This window comes from Schistocerca serialis, chromosome 9, assembly GCF_023864345.2.
Source record: "Schistocerca serialis cubense isolate TAMUIC-IGC-003099 chromosome 9, iqSchSeri2.2, whole genome shotgun sequence".
In the NCBI taxonomy this organism is placed as follows: domain Eukaryota; kingdom Metazoa; phylum Arthropoda; class Insecta; order Orthoptera; family Acrididae; genus Schistocerca; species Schistocerca serialis.
Window position 1 is genome coordinate 323,205,053 of NC_064646.1, and position 14,193 is coordinate 323,219,245.

The window sequence follows — 14,193 nt, forward strand, 5'->3', positions numbered from 1 at the left end:
TTCGCAGATTCCTCACCAAAATCTTGCTTTGTACTGGCCGTCCTTGCTCCCCCTTTTATACTCTTTGTATACCTTTTGCTACAAACAGAAAACTCGCCAATTACAATTACAAAAGTTATTGGCAATTACAAAAATTAGCATCATACAGTAGTTACAAATGAAATGCATTAAATGTGATACATAATCAACGATAATTCTTCGTTTTTAAGGAAATATTGTCAAACTGCTTTGAATAAACAATGTTGATTACAATTTTGTTAATTACATAGAAACCGCTCTATCCAGAATTTTCCTAACATGTTCCTGGTTTCAAATATGGGTACATTATTTTTTGGTGAGAACAGAATTTCAATAAATATTACAGTAGTCCAAATAATCCCTTGTTTACATCGTCAATAAGATTTCGTTCTATGAGTTTCAGTAATTACTGTGTAATTGGGTGTTTTTATAGTTAGCAATTTCATATTAAGCTGTCAGTATGTTAATAAGAGTTGTTACAGGTTTAAAACATTATAAAAGGTACTTTTTTTCTGTTTCATTATTGGATTTCTCATAAGTGAATGGCTTTAATCGTAACTAGTCGAACAGATTGTAGCTCACATGTTCCTAGCAATTGATGGCTGTGGTAGTGATGAGTATTTTGATATGGAGTTGTGGAAAATTTCGGTGTTAAAGAGTTGATATTACCAATATGGGCCCTACCTAATGACATAACAGTTAATTAAGCAACCTGATATAGCTTTAGTGTCATGTGAAAGGTAAGCTAAATTATTTATTGGAATCATATGAAGAATAAGGCGTTACATTTCAAACCAGCCAGAGCACATTGAAGGCAATGCTGATAACATAGTGGTGTTTAAGAGTGAATTAAAGCATTTCCTTTAGGCAACGCCTCCTAATCCTTTGAGAAGTTCTTCACAAAAATTTTAAAAATTTATGTTTTAATTTTATTGATAATTAGATTTAGCAATGGAATACAGTAATGTAAAGTCGTTTCCCTGCAGTCTACTTAAATTAATTTAAATGCTCATCAGGGAATCCAGTCTCTCTGGGCTTCTTGAAATACCACTGATTTATCTAAAAAATATAATCTAACGTAAAAGCAAACTGAAATAGACTGTTTTTTTTTAAGTTTTATCGTGACCCCAGAAATTAAAGAATAAATAAATAATTTATAGGTATCACAATCAGCTCCTGTATCTTTTATTTCATTAATTGCAGCTAGGCAGTACGTAAACAAGTTTTGATGTAAAAAATACGAACATTGATGAGAATACTGAATTTTTTTTTTTTTTTGCATAATAAGCTAGTTTCGAATATTTGTGTAGATATGAAAGAAGATGAATGATAGTTTGCCTGTCATATATAGGGAATGCATAATATTTTGTTCTAACATGCGTTCTGGTACAGTTTTTGTACTTTCCCCGAAAATTGAATAACTGATTATTTTCTTTACTTATGAAAGACGTCAAATAAAGAATGATAAAGATAGCGCTACATTCTTAATTGTCACGTACAATGGACAGAAATTTAAGAACCTGAGCTATTATTGTGTAATGTAATGTTTGATTGAAGACTCATAAACACATAATGGTCATAGCGAAACCGATTATAAAGTGTATGATAATGAGTATCAACTTGTACAAAAGTTTGACAGCATTATGCTTTCAGACGTATTGAATTCTGTGACAAATAAAAGTTGAGTATTCATTTCTTTTTATTGTCTGTATTGTTTTGAGTAATGACTCCAATGATCTGTAAAATTTCATTTGTCAACGTGATTGGAGTAAATGTTACAATGCAATTCCAAAGTAAGTGAGAAACCTGTGAATTAAAAGTTTCTTCACAGAACATTAGAAAATGAGACTCTTTGTATCTGTAATGCTTTATTTCACCAGTGACTCAAACCAGATAGTCAAAAATACATGTACATAATAAGAAAAAATCATTGGGCGCACTGAAGCTGAGATTTGGAGAACAGTAGCAACAGAACATCTCTGCGATATGTCGCAGCCGACTGTCAACCAGAGTATTTAACCATAAGCGCAGAAATTGTATGAGTAGGAAGCTTGTTTTGGAAAGACCGGTGTTTGTACGCAGCACAAATTTTGTACATAGTTTACGAGGCGTACATTATTGTTTCCTGTTTTTGTTGTAATATTAATCTCTGATCCTGACAGAAGGTAGACGACTTGGATGATGTGGACCGCCCACACTTTGACAGAAGCGGATGCGTGAGCACAGCAACATATACCGCATATTTATATCAAGAATACTCACTGTTTGAACGATGTAAGTACATAGTAGGTCTAATTTCGCATATATTAACGTGATTTGTACCGTGACAATAAACTTCAATCATTTGTTTCAGGTTTACGCTGGGTCTATCAAAGTTTTCGATTTTAATGTTAGTGGTTAGTAGTTTGGCACAAGATTATTACGAACTTCTAGGTGTAACAAAAAGCGCAAATGACAAAGAAATAAGAAAAGCCTTTAAAAAACTAGCTGTAAAAATGCACCCCGATAAAAACAAGGTGAGGATAAGCGACTGTCATTAAAATATATACCAATATGATTAGTTGTTGGTGACTTCAAACTTTCTTTTTCTGTTAGGGCGATCCAGATGCTCATGCGAATTTTGTGAAACTCACAAAAGCATATGAAGTTCTAAAAGACCAGGAGTCCCGAAAGAAATACGATCTATTTGGAGAAGATGGTGTAAAAACAACCGGACAGCAAACATATCACTCCTGGAGTTATTACCGGGATAATTTTGGCATATATGATGACGACCCCCAGATTATAACACTGAACGGTGCCGATTTCGGTGAGTTACATTTTGGAATGCAATATGTTTGTTCAGTCAATGTAACGGCCCATTCAATGACAGGAACAGACAAACATAATAATAAATCTTTGAAAACCTAACAATACTTTGTTTAGAAGAAACAAACTTGGAGAGAGATAGGGAGAATGGCTATTGCTGACAACATAAGATTTGTCATATTTGTAAATATTGAGAGTACCCAGTTCTTAAATTAAATTGGAACTGTTATGTCCACTTTGGTTTGTGGTGTTTTGTTTTTAAAAATGTATTTTTCGCACTTTCTGATAAAATAACCTTGTCCATAATTACTATATTGCTGTACATTTATTTATTTAGCCATCCATGGACATTTTAAAATGTATGGATGTTGTCAGTTGCGTACATTCATATATTTATACAGTATGTTGTTACATGTAGTTAAACATTGTGACATATAAGTTATTTACAATCATTTTTGCTCCTTATCAAAATATTGTGAAACAAAAGTTATTTACAATCATTTTGTACTAAGGAATTCACATATAGTGTAAAAGCGGTGTTCCTGCAAAAACAATTTAAGATTTTTCCTAAAGTGGTACATGTTACCTGCTTTTATTTTCTACGGCAGTTTATTATACAGTTTTACACCTTCATACAAGAGGCTAATTTGAGTCTTATGTTTATTCTTCCTGTCTAGGTGAAGGCAGTGACTCGCTCTTGTACTATAGTTATGAAAACTGCTATTTGTGCTATAATTTTCTATATTTTTCTTGATGTACACTATTGTTTGGAATACAAACCCAATGAGCCCCTGTGCCATTTTCTGTAACACTTCAGCATTTGTATGTCCAGCAGTGTTTGTGCGGGTGTCTGTTGCAATACTGAAGGTATGGTGATACTTTATTTTGTATTTAACTTTTGCAAAAAATTCACGTACACAGTAGTACATGGGAAAGTCCAAATGTAGAAATCTGTACAGGTTTCCAGTGGTACATTGAGAATGGAAAAAGCATAATTTTGTTAATATATGGAACAGATAAGCATTAGATACTTGTTTCCATCATAGAGCTCTAAAGCGCAGACGTGTAATAAGTGCAGAGATAAATATTAGATTAAGTCCCTTATAATAATAATAAATAATAATAATAAAGCAACCCACCAAAAATTGTACACCACTTGTGTACGCAAAACAAATAATGTTTGTTGTTGTCATTGTGGTGGTGATCTGCTTACTGTTTTCATCTCTTGTGCTCGCTCTATGGTTTTTACACGTCACACTTCCCCCCATTAGTAAACGGAACAATGGTTACACAATCTACCCATCTAATCTTCAGCATTCTTCTGTAGAACCACAATTAAAAAATCTTATGTTCTCTTCTTTTCTAAACTTTCATCATCCATGTTTCACTTCCGTACATGGCTACACTCCAGACGAACACTTAAACCTATATTTTAAATTATTAAAATTCTCAGAAATTTCTTCTTCAAATTGAGGCCAATTTTAGACACTAGCAGGCTTCTTGTGTTCAGAAATGCCATCTTTGCCTGTGCTTAACTGCTTTTTATGCTCTTGCTTACCTGTCATGTTATTTTGCTTCTGATGTAGCAAAATTCCTTAAATTCTTCTACTTTGTGGTTCTCAATTTTTGTGTTAAGTTTATTGCTAATCTTATTTTTGCTTCTCCTTGTTGTTTTCATCCTTTTTTCAATTTACCCTCAATCCATACTCTGCAGACTACTTGTTCCACTCAGTATGCCCTGTAATTCTTTTTCACTTTCGTTGAGAATAGCAATGTTATCAGTAAATCTTATCATTTGTATCCCTCCACCCCGACTGTTATTCCCATTTATGAAATTCTTTTATATCTGTCATTTTGACTTAGATGTAGAGATTGAACAGTAGTGCTGGAAGACTGCATCTCTGTCTTCTCACACCCTTTTACTGCAAGCACTTCATTCTTGCTTTTCCATTCTTACTATTCCTTCTTGGTTCTTACATATGTTGTATATTTTTTCCCTATAGTTTCTGAGAATGTTTAATGTCCTGCATCATCATGCATTGTCGACCACTTTTTCCTGGGTAACAAATCATATGAACAAATAATTTTTCGTAAGTCTTGTATCCATTATCAAGCTAGACATCATAAATGCCTCTTTTAAAGCCAAAGCGATAGCCATCAAGCATATCCTCAGTCTTCTTTTCCCTTTTTGTATACGTTATTCTTGTCGGCATGCTGTGGCATGAGCCGTTAAGCTCAGTGTTTGATAGTTCTCACACTTATCTACCTTTACCACTTTCAGAATGGTGTGGACAATATTTTTCTAAAAGTCTGGTGGTATGTTTTCAGACTAATATACTCTTGAATACTTGTTTGTGTGGTGTTTTCCGCAATGATTTTTAAAATTTTGAAGGAATTTTGTGTATGATTTTTGCCTTATTTGATTGCAAGTCTTTCAAAGCTCTGTTAAACTCTGACTTTAATATTGAATTCTCTGTTTTCCTTGGCTTCCATGCACTTCGTATATATTTAATTCCTAATTGACGTACCTTGCTGTATTGTCTTCTTTTACTGAACATTCTTCTTTCTTTAATTGTTCTTCTGCTGTATGTGGTTTCTTTGAAGTGACTTTCGGTAAAAGTCTGGAATAGGGCCAGTGACGTACTTTTGTGTTTCATCTAGGAATGTCGTCAGCACTTGTTGGAGGTGTGATGGAAACAAAAGAATGTGTATCAGCTGTTTCTGTTACCTGCCAATGAAAGAGGAACAGGCAGATGACATGTTTCAAAGTAATACATTCGGAAGAAAGGGTGAAACATTGCTGTAAATGAAGGTTATAAATTTAGCTGCTCCTTGTTTGAGTCGTAGCTGCTCAAACTTTACTGGTATCAGCAAACCAAGAACTGAATCACAACTCATATGTTTGAAAAAGCAGGGAAATATTTCTCTCTTCTGCATTGCTACGCAGTCAATCTGTGCAGAGACACTGAGTAATTGGGTCAATGTTTTTAATTAAATCATGGGAGAAGGTAGGTGGACCACTGTACTTTTAGTTAAATCATGGGAGAAGGTAGATGGGTCAATGTTTATTAATATATTGAACACGTGACTCTGTTATTAAATAAAATTGAACCACTTACCTTCTCCCATGGTTCAGTTAAAAAACATTGATCTACTTGCGCGGTGTGCTCGTGCAGATCGATTGCATAGTCATTTCACCACCACATTTGATACATTTTCATGTATCTCTAATTAATTCATGAGTGCCAATGGACAACATCACTATGCAGAACTAAATCACTTAAATCAGTCCACTTTATAGCACTCACTGCCATGATCACAAAATATTTCTCGTAAAACTTGCTCATACACTGAAAGACAGCAAACAAGACAAAGGTTTCAATTATAGCACTAAAAATACATTCCTGTCTTCTCACCTGTCATTATTTCTGTCAATGAATCATCCAACTGCATTACAAGAACTGACAACATATGAACAGTATATAAGCACCGACGTGACTGCTGCTGGCTCTGATCCAGACTTTAGCTGTGACCTACCTCGCATCTATGTTTGTCTGTCTAACTTCATTGATTGTCCTGATTAAAGGTGTCTATTCGTGTTTAACTGAAATGTCTATTGTGATACTTATTATCGCACTAACTACACCTGTAGAGAATGTCGCACACACCTCATTGTTCCTCACTTCTGTCTGCATTGATACTCGATTTCGAAATCTGTGCCTTACCTTGATGTAATTCAGCTGGAATCTTCCCGTATCTCCTGGTCTTTTCCTAGTATACCTCATTCTTTCGTGATTTTAGAACAGTGTTTTAGCTATCAGTAGGTGAAAATATTACAGAACTCAATTAGTCTTTCTCCTCATTGATTCCTACCACCTATCACATTTTCTCTTGTAACCCTGGCTTCTGTTCTTTCTGCAACAACTGTGTTCCAGCCACCCATGGTTATTAGATTTTCATCTGCCTTAACATACCAAATTACAAGTTCAATATCCTCGTATACTTTTTCTCTCTCTTTGTCTTCTGCATGTGACACAGGCTTACGTATCTGAAGTATTCGTGTTGGAATTGGTATGCACTACTTTCCTATTCATGATGAGTCCTACACCCATTCTATCATTTTCTGCTGCTTTTGATATTATCCTATCTTCGTCTGATCAGAAATCCTAAAACTTTACTGACTGCCACTACATTTAGATTGAGCTTGTGCATTTCAATTTCCATTTTCTAGCTTCTGTATCACTTTGATTTCTGACTTTTCATGCTCCAACTTGTACAATGTGACTCTTGTGTTGGTTATGTAATCTTTTTGTCATGATTTCCTCCCCTTTGACATCCCCTCCTGGAGATCAGAATGGAGGACTAATCTGGAATCATTCGCTAGTAGAGAGATCATCGTGATACTCTTCAAGTTTCAAGCCACATGTCATGTGGATATGCATTGTGTGTCTTTAATGGAGTGGTTTCCATTGCTTCCTTCACCCCCGTGCCATTGACTATTGTTAATTCTTCTATTTTTAGGACTGTTTCCAATCCCAGGGGTAAGAAAATACCTCAAACATATGTTTGATACACTACCACTCCGTCCTTCCTCTCAACTCCAGTTCCCAAGTGCTATCATTCATCATCAGAGATGAGAGCTCTGCTTGCAACTCATTCCAATGATACACAGTCAAATACTAAAGTCAAGAGACAAGCGTGAGACAGTGCTCATTTCCTTTTATATTCTGGCACAGAAAAATACCAGTTGTCCTTCGTTGTGACTCATGCAACTAAACACCTCGTTGACATTAGGAGATGAAACTTGTTCCTCTGTGTATTCTACTATTACTTGTTGACTACTTGTAGAGACAGCTATAGAACTTGTTCTTTATTAATAGGCAGAAAACTCAAGGTAATAACTTTTGCTGGATGCGTAGTGGAAAATCAGTTGCCTCGCCCGACATAGTTCACTGCAGGATCATCGAATTGTCACTTTATAGTGATGGCTCCTAATGATTCGGCTGCTTCCCGGTGTAGTGACTGTGACTGCTGAGACTGCCCCCGACTGCTTTTTACGAGGGTTGGAACTTTACTAATGGCAACTATTTGTTTACAGTTCGTACAAAATATATACATGTTTCAGAGTAGTCACCAGTATTGTGTATAACCCGTTGCCAGTGATGTGGAAGTCGTAGGATACTCTTAGCAGTGCCAGTTGTGTTGATAGATTGAGTGGCGCTGTCTATTGCTCGATGAATTTGTAGCAGTTCAGAAGCGAATGCCATGAAGTGTTTCCTACAGTTTAGAAATGGAGTTGAACTTACAAGGGTTTAAGTCAGGGGATTGCAGTAGGGGTTATAGCACTTTAGCAGCCCCATCAGTCAAACAAATCAGTAACAGCTTGCACTGTACATGTTTGAGCATTGTCCTGCAGAATGATGTCCAGGTTCTGCAGAAAGTGTAATCGCTTCTGTGCCTATGCTGTTCATTTTTGGAACACAACTTACAACCTGCTTAGCTTAAAATGGGCTAACAGGACTCTGCCCCAAATTGCAAATGGAAGCTATTTTAATCTACCTATCTGTCTATAAAAAAGACAGTAAATTGGAAATATCCATTGTGAAGTTTCCAACATAAAATGCATGGGAAAACTGTAGAAGACATTGTCAGCCTATGCCTTACATATTAATTGTTGTCAGTGTGTGAATTCTGGAGGTATCATTCCACTATTGACAATGTGGGCCTATTTGAGGTAATTATAATATGGACTCTGGTGTGGGAAGTATCTAACAGGCATTTTCTTTTATCTGGAGAAATCTCTATACTGTTTTACAAATGATATTCCACAGATATTATCCAAAGTCCTTACTTTCTCCCTACTTTAGGTAAGATATTGGCCATGTCCTTTGTGATTACATTGATCAGGTATCCCACAGTGTTTCTTTCAAAGTGTGATGCTACTACAGAAAATGTACACCAGGTGCAGATGACGTTTAACAGAGTGGAGGAGCTGGTATTGAAAACTACTATGTGGGAACTATAACTTGGCTTGTGGACTCCCCAGATCTGATTTCTAGCAGTCAGCAGACTTCATGCTGTAGTGATTTGCAGATGTATGTTTCCAATTGTGCAGCGTACTATGAGCTATTGTTGAATGCATCGTTGTCTACTTGGTTGGTGAGCTGTACTGTTGCTGTCTGTGTGTGTGTGTGTGTGTGTGTGTGTTTTTTTTTTTTTTTTTTAAAAAAAAAGAGTCGTGATGCAGATGCTATCCCATTATAGGCGTTACATTCTACTCCAGTTCAGAAAAGGAAAATGGTTATCAGGAGGATGTGGACGCTCGAAACACAGGTTTATATTACCTGCACTCAATAATTACAGTAGGCCTACATGGAAGCAGAGCTTGTTACCCCTTCAGGGGGCAAAATTGTAGTACTACTGATACACACATAAAAGTAGTTGTTATAATAGTGTAAGTGCCATATAGTATATTGTATGTTCTGGTACTTGACCCTGAATGAACGACACAGTAAATGAAATGGCTCTTTCTAAACTTATTTCACAGATACTCATTCCTTCTTTGTGGGAACTTCAATGCATTTAATATGCTAGACGATTTTGCCACCATGTACTCAACAGCTGAAGCTGTTGAGAGCTTTGGGCCTATAGAAGCTGTATGGCCCCTGAACATGGGGTAGAACATGCAACAGCATTTCTGTAGGGTCGTTCTCCAACAGAGGTTTTTTTTGCCCCCCCCCCCCCCCCCCCCCCCCGATTCGACATTTTGCACTCTCAGTACTGGGCAGAGTTAGTGATATTCAGACAAGTGGTATTTTCATTTCTTAAAAGTGTTTTATGAATGATCTAACATTTTTACTTTGCTTTCTTCAGCTACTGACCTCTGTTAAAATCATTATGTTTCATAAACAGTATTAGAGAGTAACCATGTAACCCACATCACTATTTTGTCCATATTACTATTTTTGAGAGAGTCATATTTTATATGAAGTTACTAAAAATATCCTTGAAAATATTGGCACACACTGAAGTGACAAAAGTCATGGGATAGTGATAGGCAGATAGATAATGGTAGTATTGCATACACAAGATACAAAAGAGCAGTGCATTGGCGGCGCTATCATTTGTACCCAGGTGATTCATGTGAAAAGGTTTCTGACATGATTATGGCCACACGACAGGAATTAGCATGCTTTTGATGTGCAGTGATAGTTGGACCTAGATGCACGGGACATTCCATTTTGGAAATTCTTAGGGAATTCAATATTCCAAATCCACAGTGTCATGAGTATGCCAAGAATATCAAATGTCAAGCATTACCTCTCACCACAGGAAATGCAGTCGCCAAGAGCCTTCCCTTAATCACCGAGAGCAGCGGTGTTTGCATCAAGTTTCAGTGCTAACAGACAAACAAAACTGTATTGAATAACCACAGAAATCAATGTGGGGTATACGATGAACATATCCGTTTGGACAGTGTAGTGCAATTCGGCATTAATGGGGTATGGCAGATGAACAGTGTGAATGCCTTTGCTAACAGCATGACATTGCCTGCAGTGTCTCTCCTGGGCTCGTGACCATGTCGGTTGTACCCTAGATGACAGGAAAACCGTGTCTTGGTCGGATGAGTCCCGATTTCAGTTGGTAAGAGCTGATGGTAGGTTTCGAGTGTAGCACCAAGGTACTGTGGAAGCTGGCGGTGGCTGCCTACTGGTGTGGGTTGTGTTTACATGGGCTAGACTGGGCCTTCACCAGCTGAACTGATCATTGACAGGGAATATTTATGTTTGCCTACTTGCAAACTATTTGCAGCCATTCCAGGACTTCAAATTCCCAAACAACTATGGAATTTATAGGGATAACAATGCACCATGTCATCAGACCACACTTGTTCATATTTAGTTTAAAGAACATTCTGGACAATTCGAGCAAATGGTTTGGCTACTAATCAAACATTTGTGGGACATAACTGAGAGGTCAGTTCTTGCACAAAATCCTGCACCAGCAACACTTCGCAATTATGGTTGGCTATAAAGACAGCATGGGTCTTCTAACGAATTGTTGAGTCCAAGTCACATTGAGTTGCTGCACTACACCAGGCAAAAGGAGGTACGACACAGTATTAGGAGGTATTCCGTGACTTTTGTCACCTCATCATATTTCTACAGGGTGACACAGAAAAATGGGAACATTTCCACAATCCAATAAAACTAGAAGTGATGAAGGAAAGTAATTGCATTGATAGTAATTGAAATCTTCCAAATTTGCCATTTATGAAACATTGATGGCATTTATCATTTTTTAAAAAAATATGTCCTTTAGATGGTGTCCTGTACGAATGAATTTGTGAACTCTGCTGGTGAGATTCCTCATTGACCGCTGCAACATCGCAGCTGGATACTGTGAATTGCATCCCAGACTCTCTGTTTTAACTCATCCAGAGTTCTTGATCGAGTCGTGTAGACTTTGCTCTTGAGGTAGCCCCACGAGAAAAAATCACAAACAGATAAACTTGACACTCAAGGGGGCCAGGGAATGTTACCGAATCGTGAGATCACATAATTGCCAAACAATTCTCGCACATATGCCATTGATTGCTGTGCAGTGTGTGATGTTGCTCTGTCCCGTTGAAACCAGGCTTCTTGAATGTTTCGAAAGTTGTTCAGTTCAGATGTAACGGAAGTTCATAACATCTCCACATAACGATAGACATTGACAGTTATTTTGTTTCCCAGTTCACTTGCGAAAAAGTGCAGTCCGATAATCCTATGTTATGAAACACCATACCACGCCATACTGTCACTTTAATAGCATGTAAAGGGCACTGATGAACGTCATTGGGATTTGTTTGCCCAGTTACGGTAGTTCTGTTTATTCACATAACCTGTGAGATGGAAATGTGCCTCATCTGACATCCACAACTTGTTTAGAAATTCATGGTCATTGTTTGTTTTTGTTATCATTTGTTAACAGAATCCTAATCGTAACCAGTAATTGTTGTCCTTAAATTGTTGCACCACCTGTAGTTTGTACAGATGAAATTTTAAATCAAGGTGAATTCTGCGAACACTCTCCTGTGACATTCCAACCACTGCTACTTGCTTATGAATTGAATGCCATGTGCTCTCTAAGACATTGCGTACAACAACAATGTTCGCTGGAGAATTCACACATCTTGGTCATCCTGTTGGTTTCTTTTTGAGGGCAGAGCCAATCTTTTCAAAGTTATTAATCTAACATATTATCATGTGTTTTGACGGAACACCTTCATGACTTCCTAAATCATAAAAACGTCAAAACTCCCTCTGTGCTGCTACCAAACTATCATTTTTTTATAATACATTTTTATGGCTAACGCATCCTCTTGTACATTCCGCTCATCCATGATTACTGAAATGGCGGAAACTAACTTTCAGAATTCATAGTGCTGCCTCCTGCCCATGGCTGCCACTATTTATTTCACACATTCTTGTTATTCTGTGTCACCTTGTATAATGTGGTTCTTACATAGAATAATGTAGTTTCCTTGCATATTAGAGCTTGAAACAATATTTTCTTACTTAAAATGTGTAAGATTGTCAACAAAATGCAGATATGAAATTATTTGAGAAAACTATTTGTCTCATTACTTGGGGACAGAAATTGAATGCCATCACAGAGTTAGTATTCCAGTGACTGCAATTGCCACCAATCTTGAAGTGTAACTGTGGAAAAGGACTTCCTGAAAAATATTTTAAGGGGACCTAGACCTCATGGCCTGTAGTTTTACTAGTGTTTTGAAGTTTAGCAACTCAAAAACTTTAATAGATACTGGAATGAAACTTTAACCACATAGTATGTCGTGACCTCTGTGTGAAAAAAATTTAAAAACTGGAATACATAGTGGAATGAATTTTGATTTTTATCTTATATACTGAATTACCTGTAATTTTTATTCTAGATGGAAACAGTAAACCAGGATATGTAGCAATTTGTTGTTTTCCGTACTTTAAAAAGGGAGGAAGGAAGGAAGATTGGGTTTAATGTCCTGTCAACATTGAGGAGATGGAGCATGAGATCGGATTGTGCCAAGGATAGGGAAGGAAATCAGCTTTGCCCTTTCAAAGGAACCATCCCGTCATTTGCCTGGAACTGTTTAGGCAAATCATAGAAAATCTATATGTGGATGGCCAGAAGAGAGTTTGAACCATCATCCTCCCAAATGTGAATCCAGTGTGCTAATCACCGCGCCACCTCGTTCGTTGTATTAAAAAAAAGAAAATAATTTTAGTAGTCCACTTTTTCTCCTAATAGTTTAAGGACATATGAAAGGCTCCAGTTTAAAATATTCAATAAATTGTTGACTAATGTAGATCACTGTGTTGGCAAGCATTATGTTTTTATAATTTTTTTTAGCTTTAGAATTGGATGAGATAATGATACCTAAGTATGCAAAAACATTGATTATGAGAAACTGAAGCTGAAGATTTGCATGTCATTTTCCTGTCAGTGATTACATATCAGAACATTCCAACTCCATAATCTTGTTGATACTGAGTACCTATATCATCTTTTTTCTAGTTTTCTTTTATTTCCCTTGTTATTCTGGCCTCCTTTGTTATACTTTCAGCAGCTTTACCAGCTTCCACTTGTTGTAGCCCACTTTTCATGTTGTCCTCAATTTGTATGTCTAATCTGCCCGTTGTTTTTAATTTACTTGTTACTCCACCACTAAAACATATTATGGTGTCCATCACACCAAAATGAAAAGCTGACATGCCAACAAAAAGAGTTTTTGACAAGCATTCCCTATTCCAGTTATTGAAACATTCATTCAGATTTTGTATTTTGCCATGTAAAATTTTTTTCCAGGAATTTAGAATCTGAAAGATCTTTGTAGACTGTTTTTAGTTCTACTGTAACATTTTCTTGTATGGAGTGTACATGTGTGTGTTTTTGTCCATTCCTTCACACCTATGATACATGTGGCATGAAGTGTTTCCTTTTGGGTAGAGTCTGTGCAGTGGATCATCACCAGTGGCAACTGTGTGAAACAGAATTGCTTAAATTGCTTTTCTCATCAGACTGACATTTTTGCTGTTTCTTCCTATGGCTAGGCTGTAACATTCTGTGAGGTTTTCTATTTCTAGTTTGGTGAGTGTGCCTTGTCCACCAATTGTTTTACCATCAGAGAGATTCTTTCCTGTCATGTTGTTGTAAAAGTTTCCTGTGTTAACCTGAATTCTCTTCTGCATATGCCTTATACATTTCATTCCATTTTTTAAATTTCTATTTCACCGTATGCTTTAGCAGCCACAACACTACTGAAACCTTTAGAGTCACCATCACCAATGTGTTACTGAATCGCACACTATGTCTAGCAATTGC

General features: G+C 36.7%; 1 protein-coding gene across 2 annotated transcripts in view; it reads left to right on the top strand.

Annotated features, from left to right (window-relative positions):
* Positions 1-2,019: 2,019 nt before the first annotated feature.
* LOC126418857 (dnaJ homolog subfamily C member 10-like) overlaps positions 2,020-14,193 on the top strand; it is a 114,327-nt gene continuing 102,153 nt past the window's right edge. The window contains exons 1-4 of one of the 2 annotated variants that reach the window (XM_050085847.1): positions 2,020-2,092; positions 2,181-2,292; positions 2,372-2,534; positions 2,614-2,827. In XM_050085847.1, the coding sequence (XP_049941804.1) occupies positions 2,291-2,292; positions 2,372-2,534; positions 2,614-2,827 (379 nt within the window). In that variant the 5' untranslated portion in view covers positions 2,020-2,092; positions 2,181-2,290. Of the gene's footprint in view, positions 2,293-2,371; positions 2,535-2,613; positions 2,828-14,193 lie in introns of both variants that reach the window. The other variant, XM_050085846.1, reaches the window with a different exon arrangement.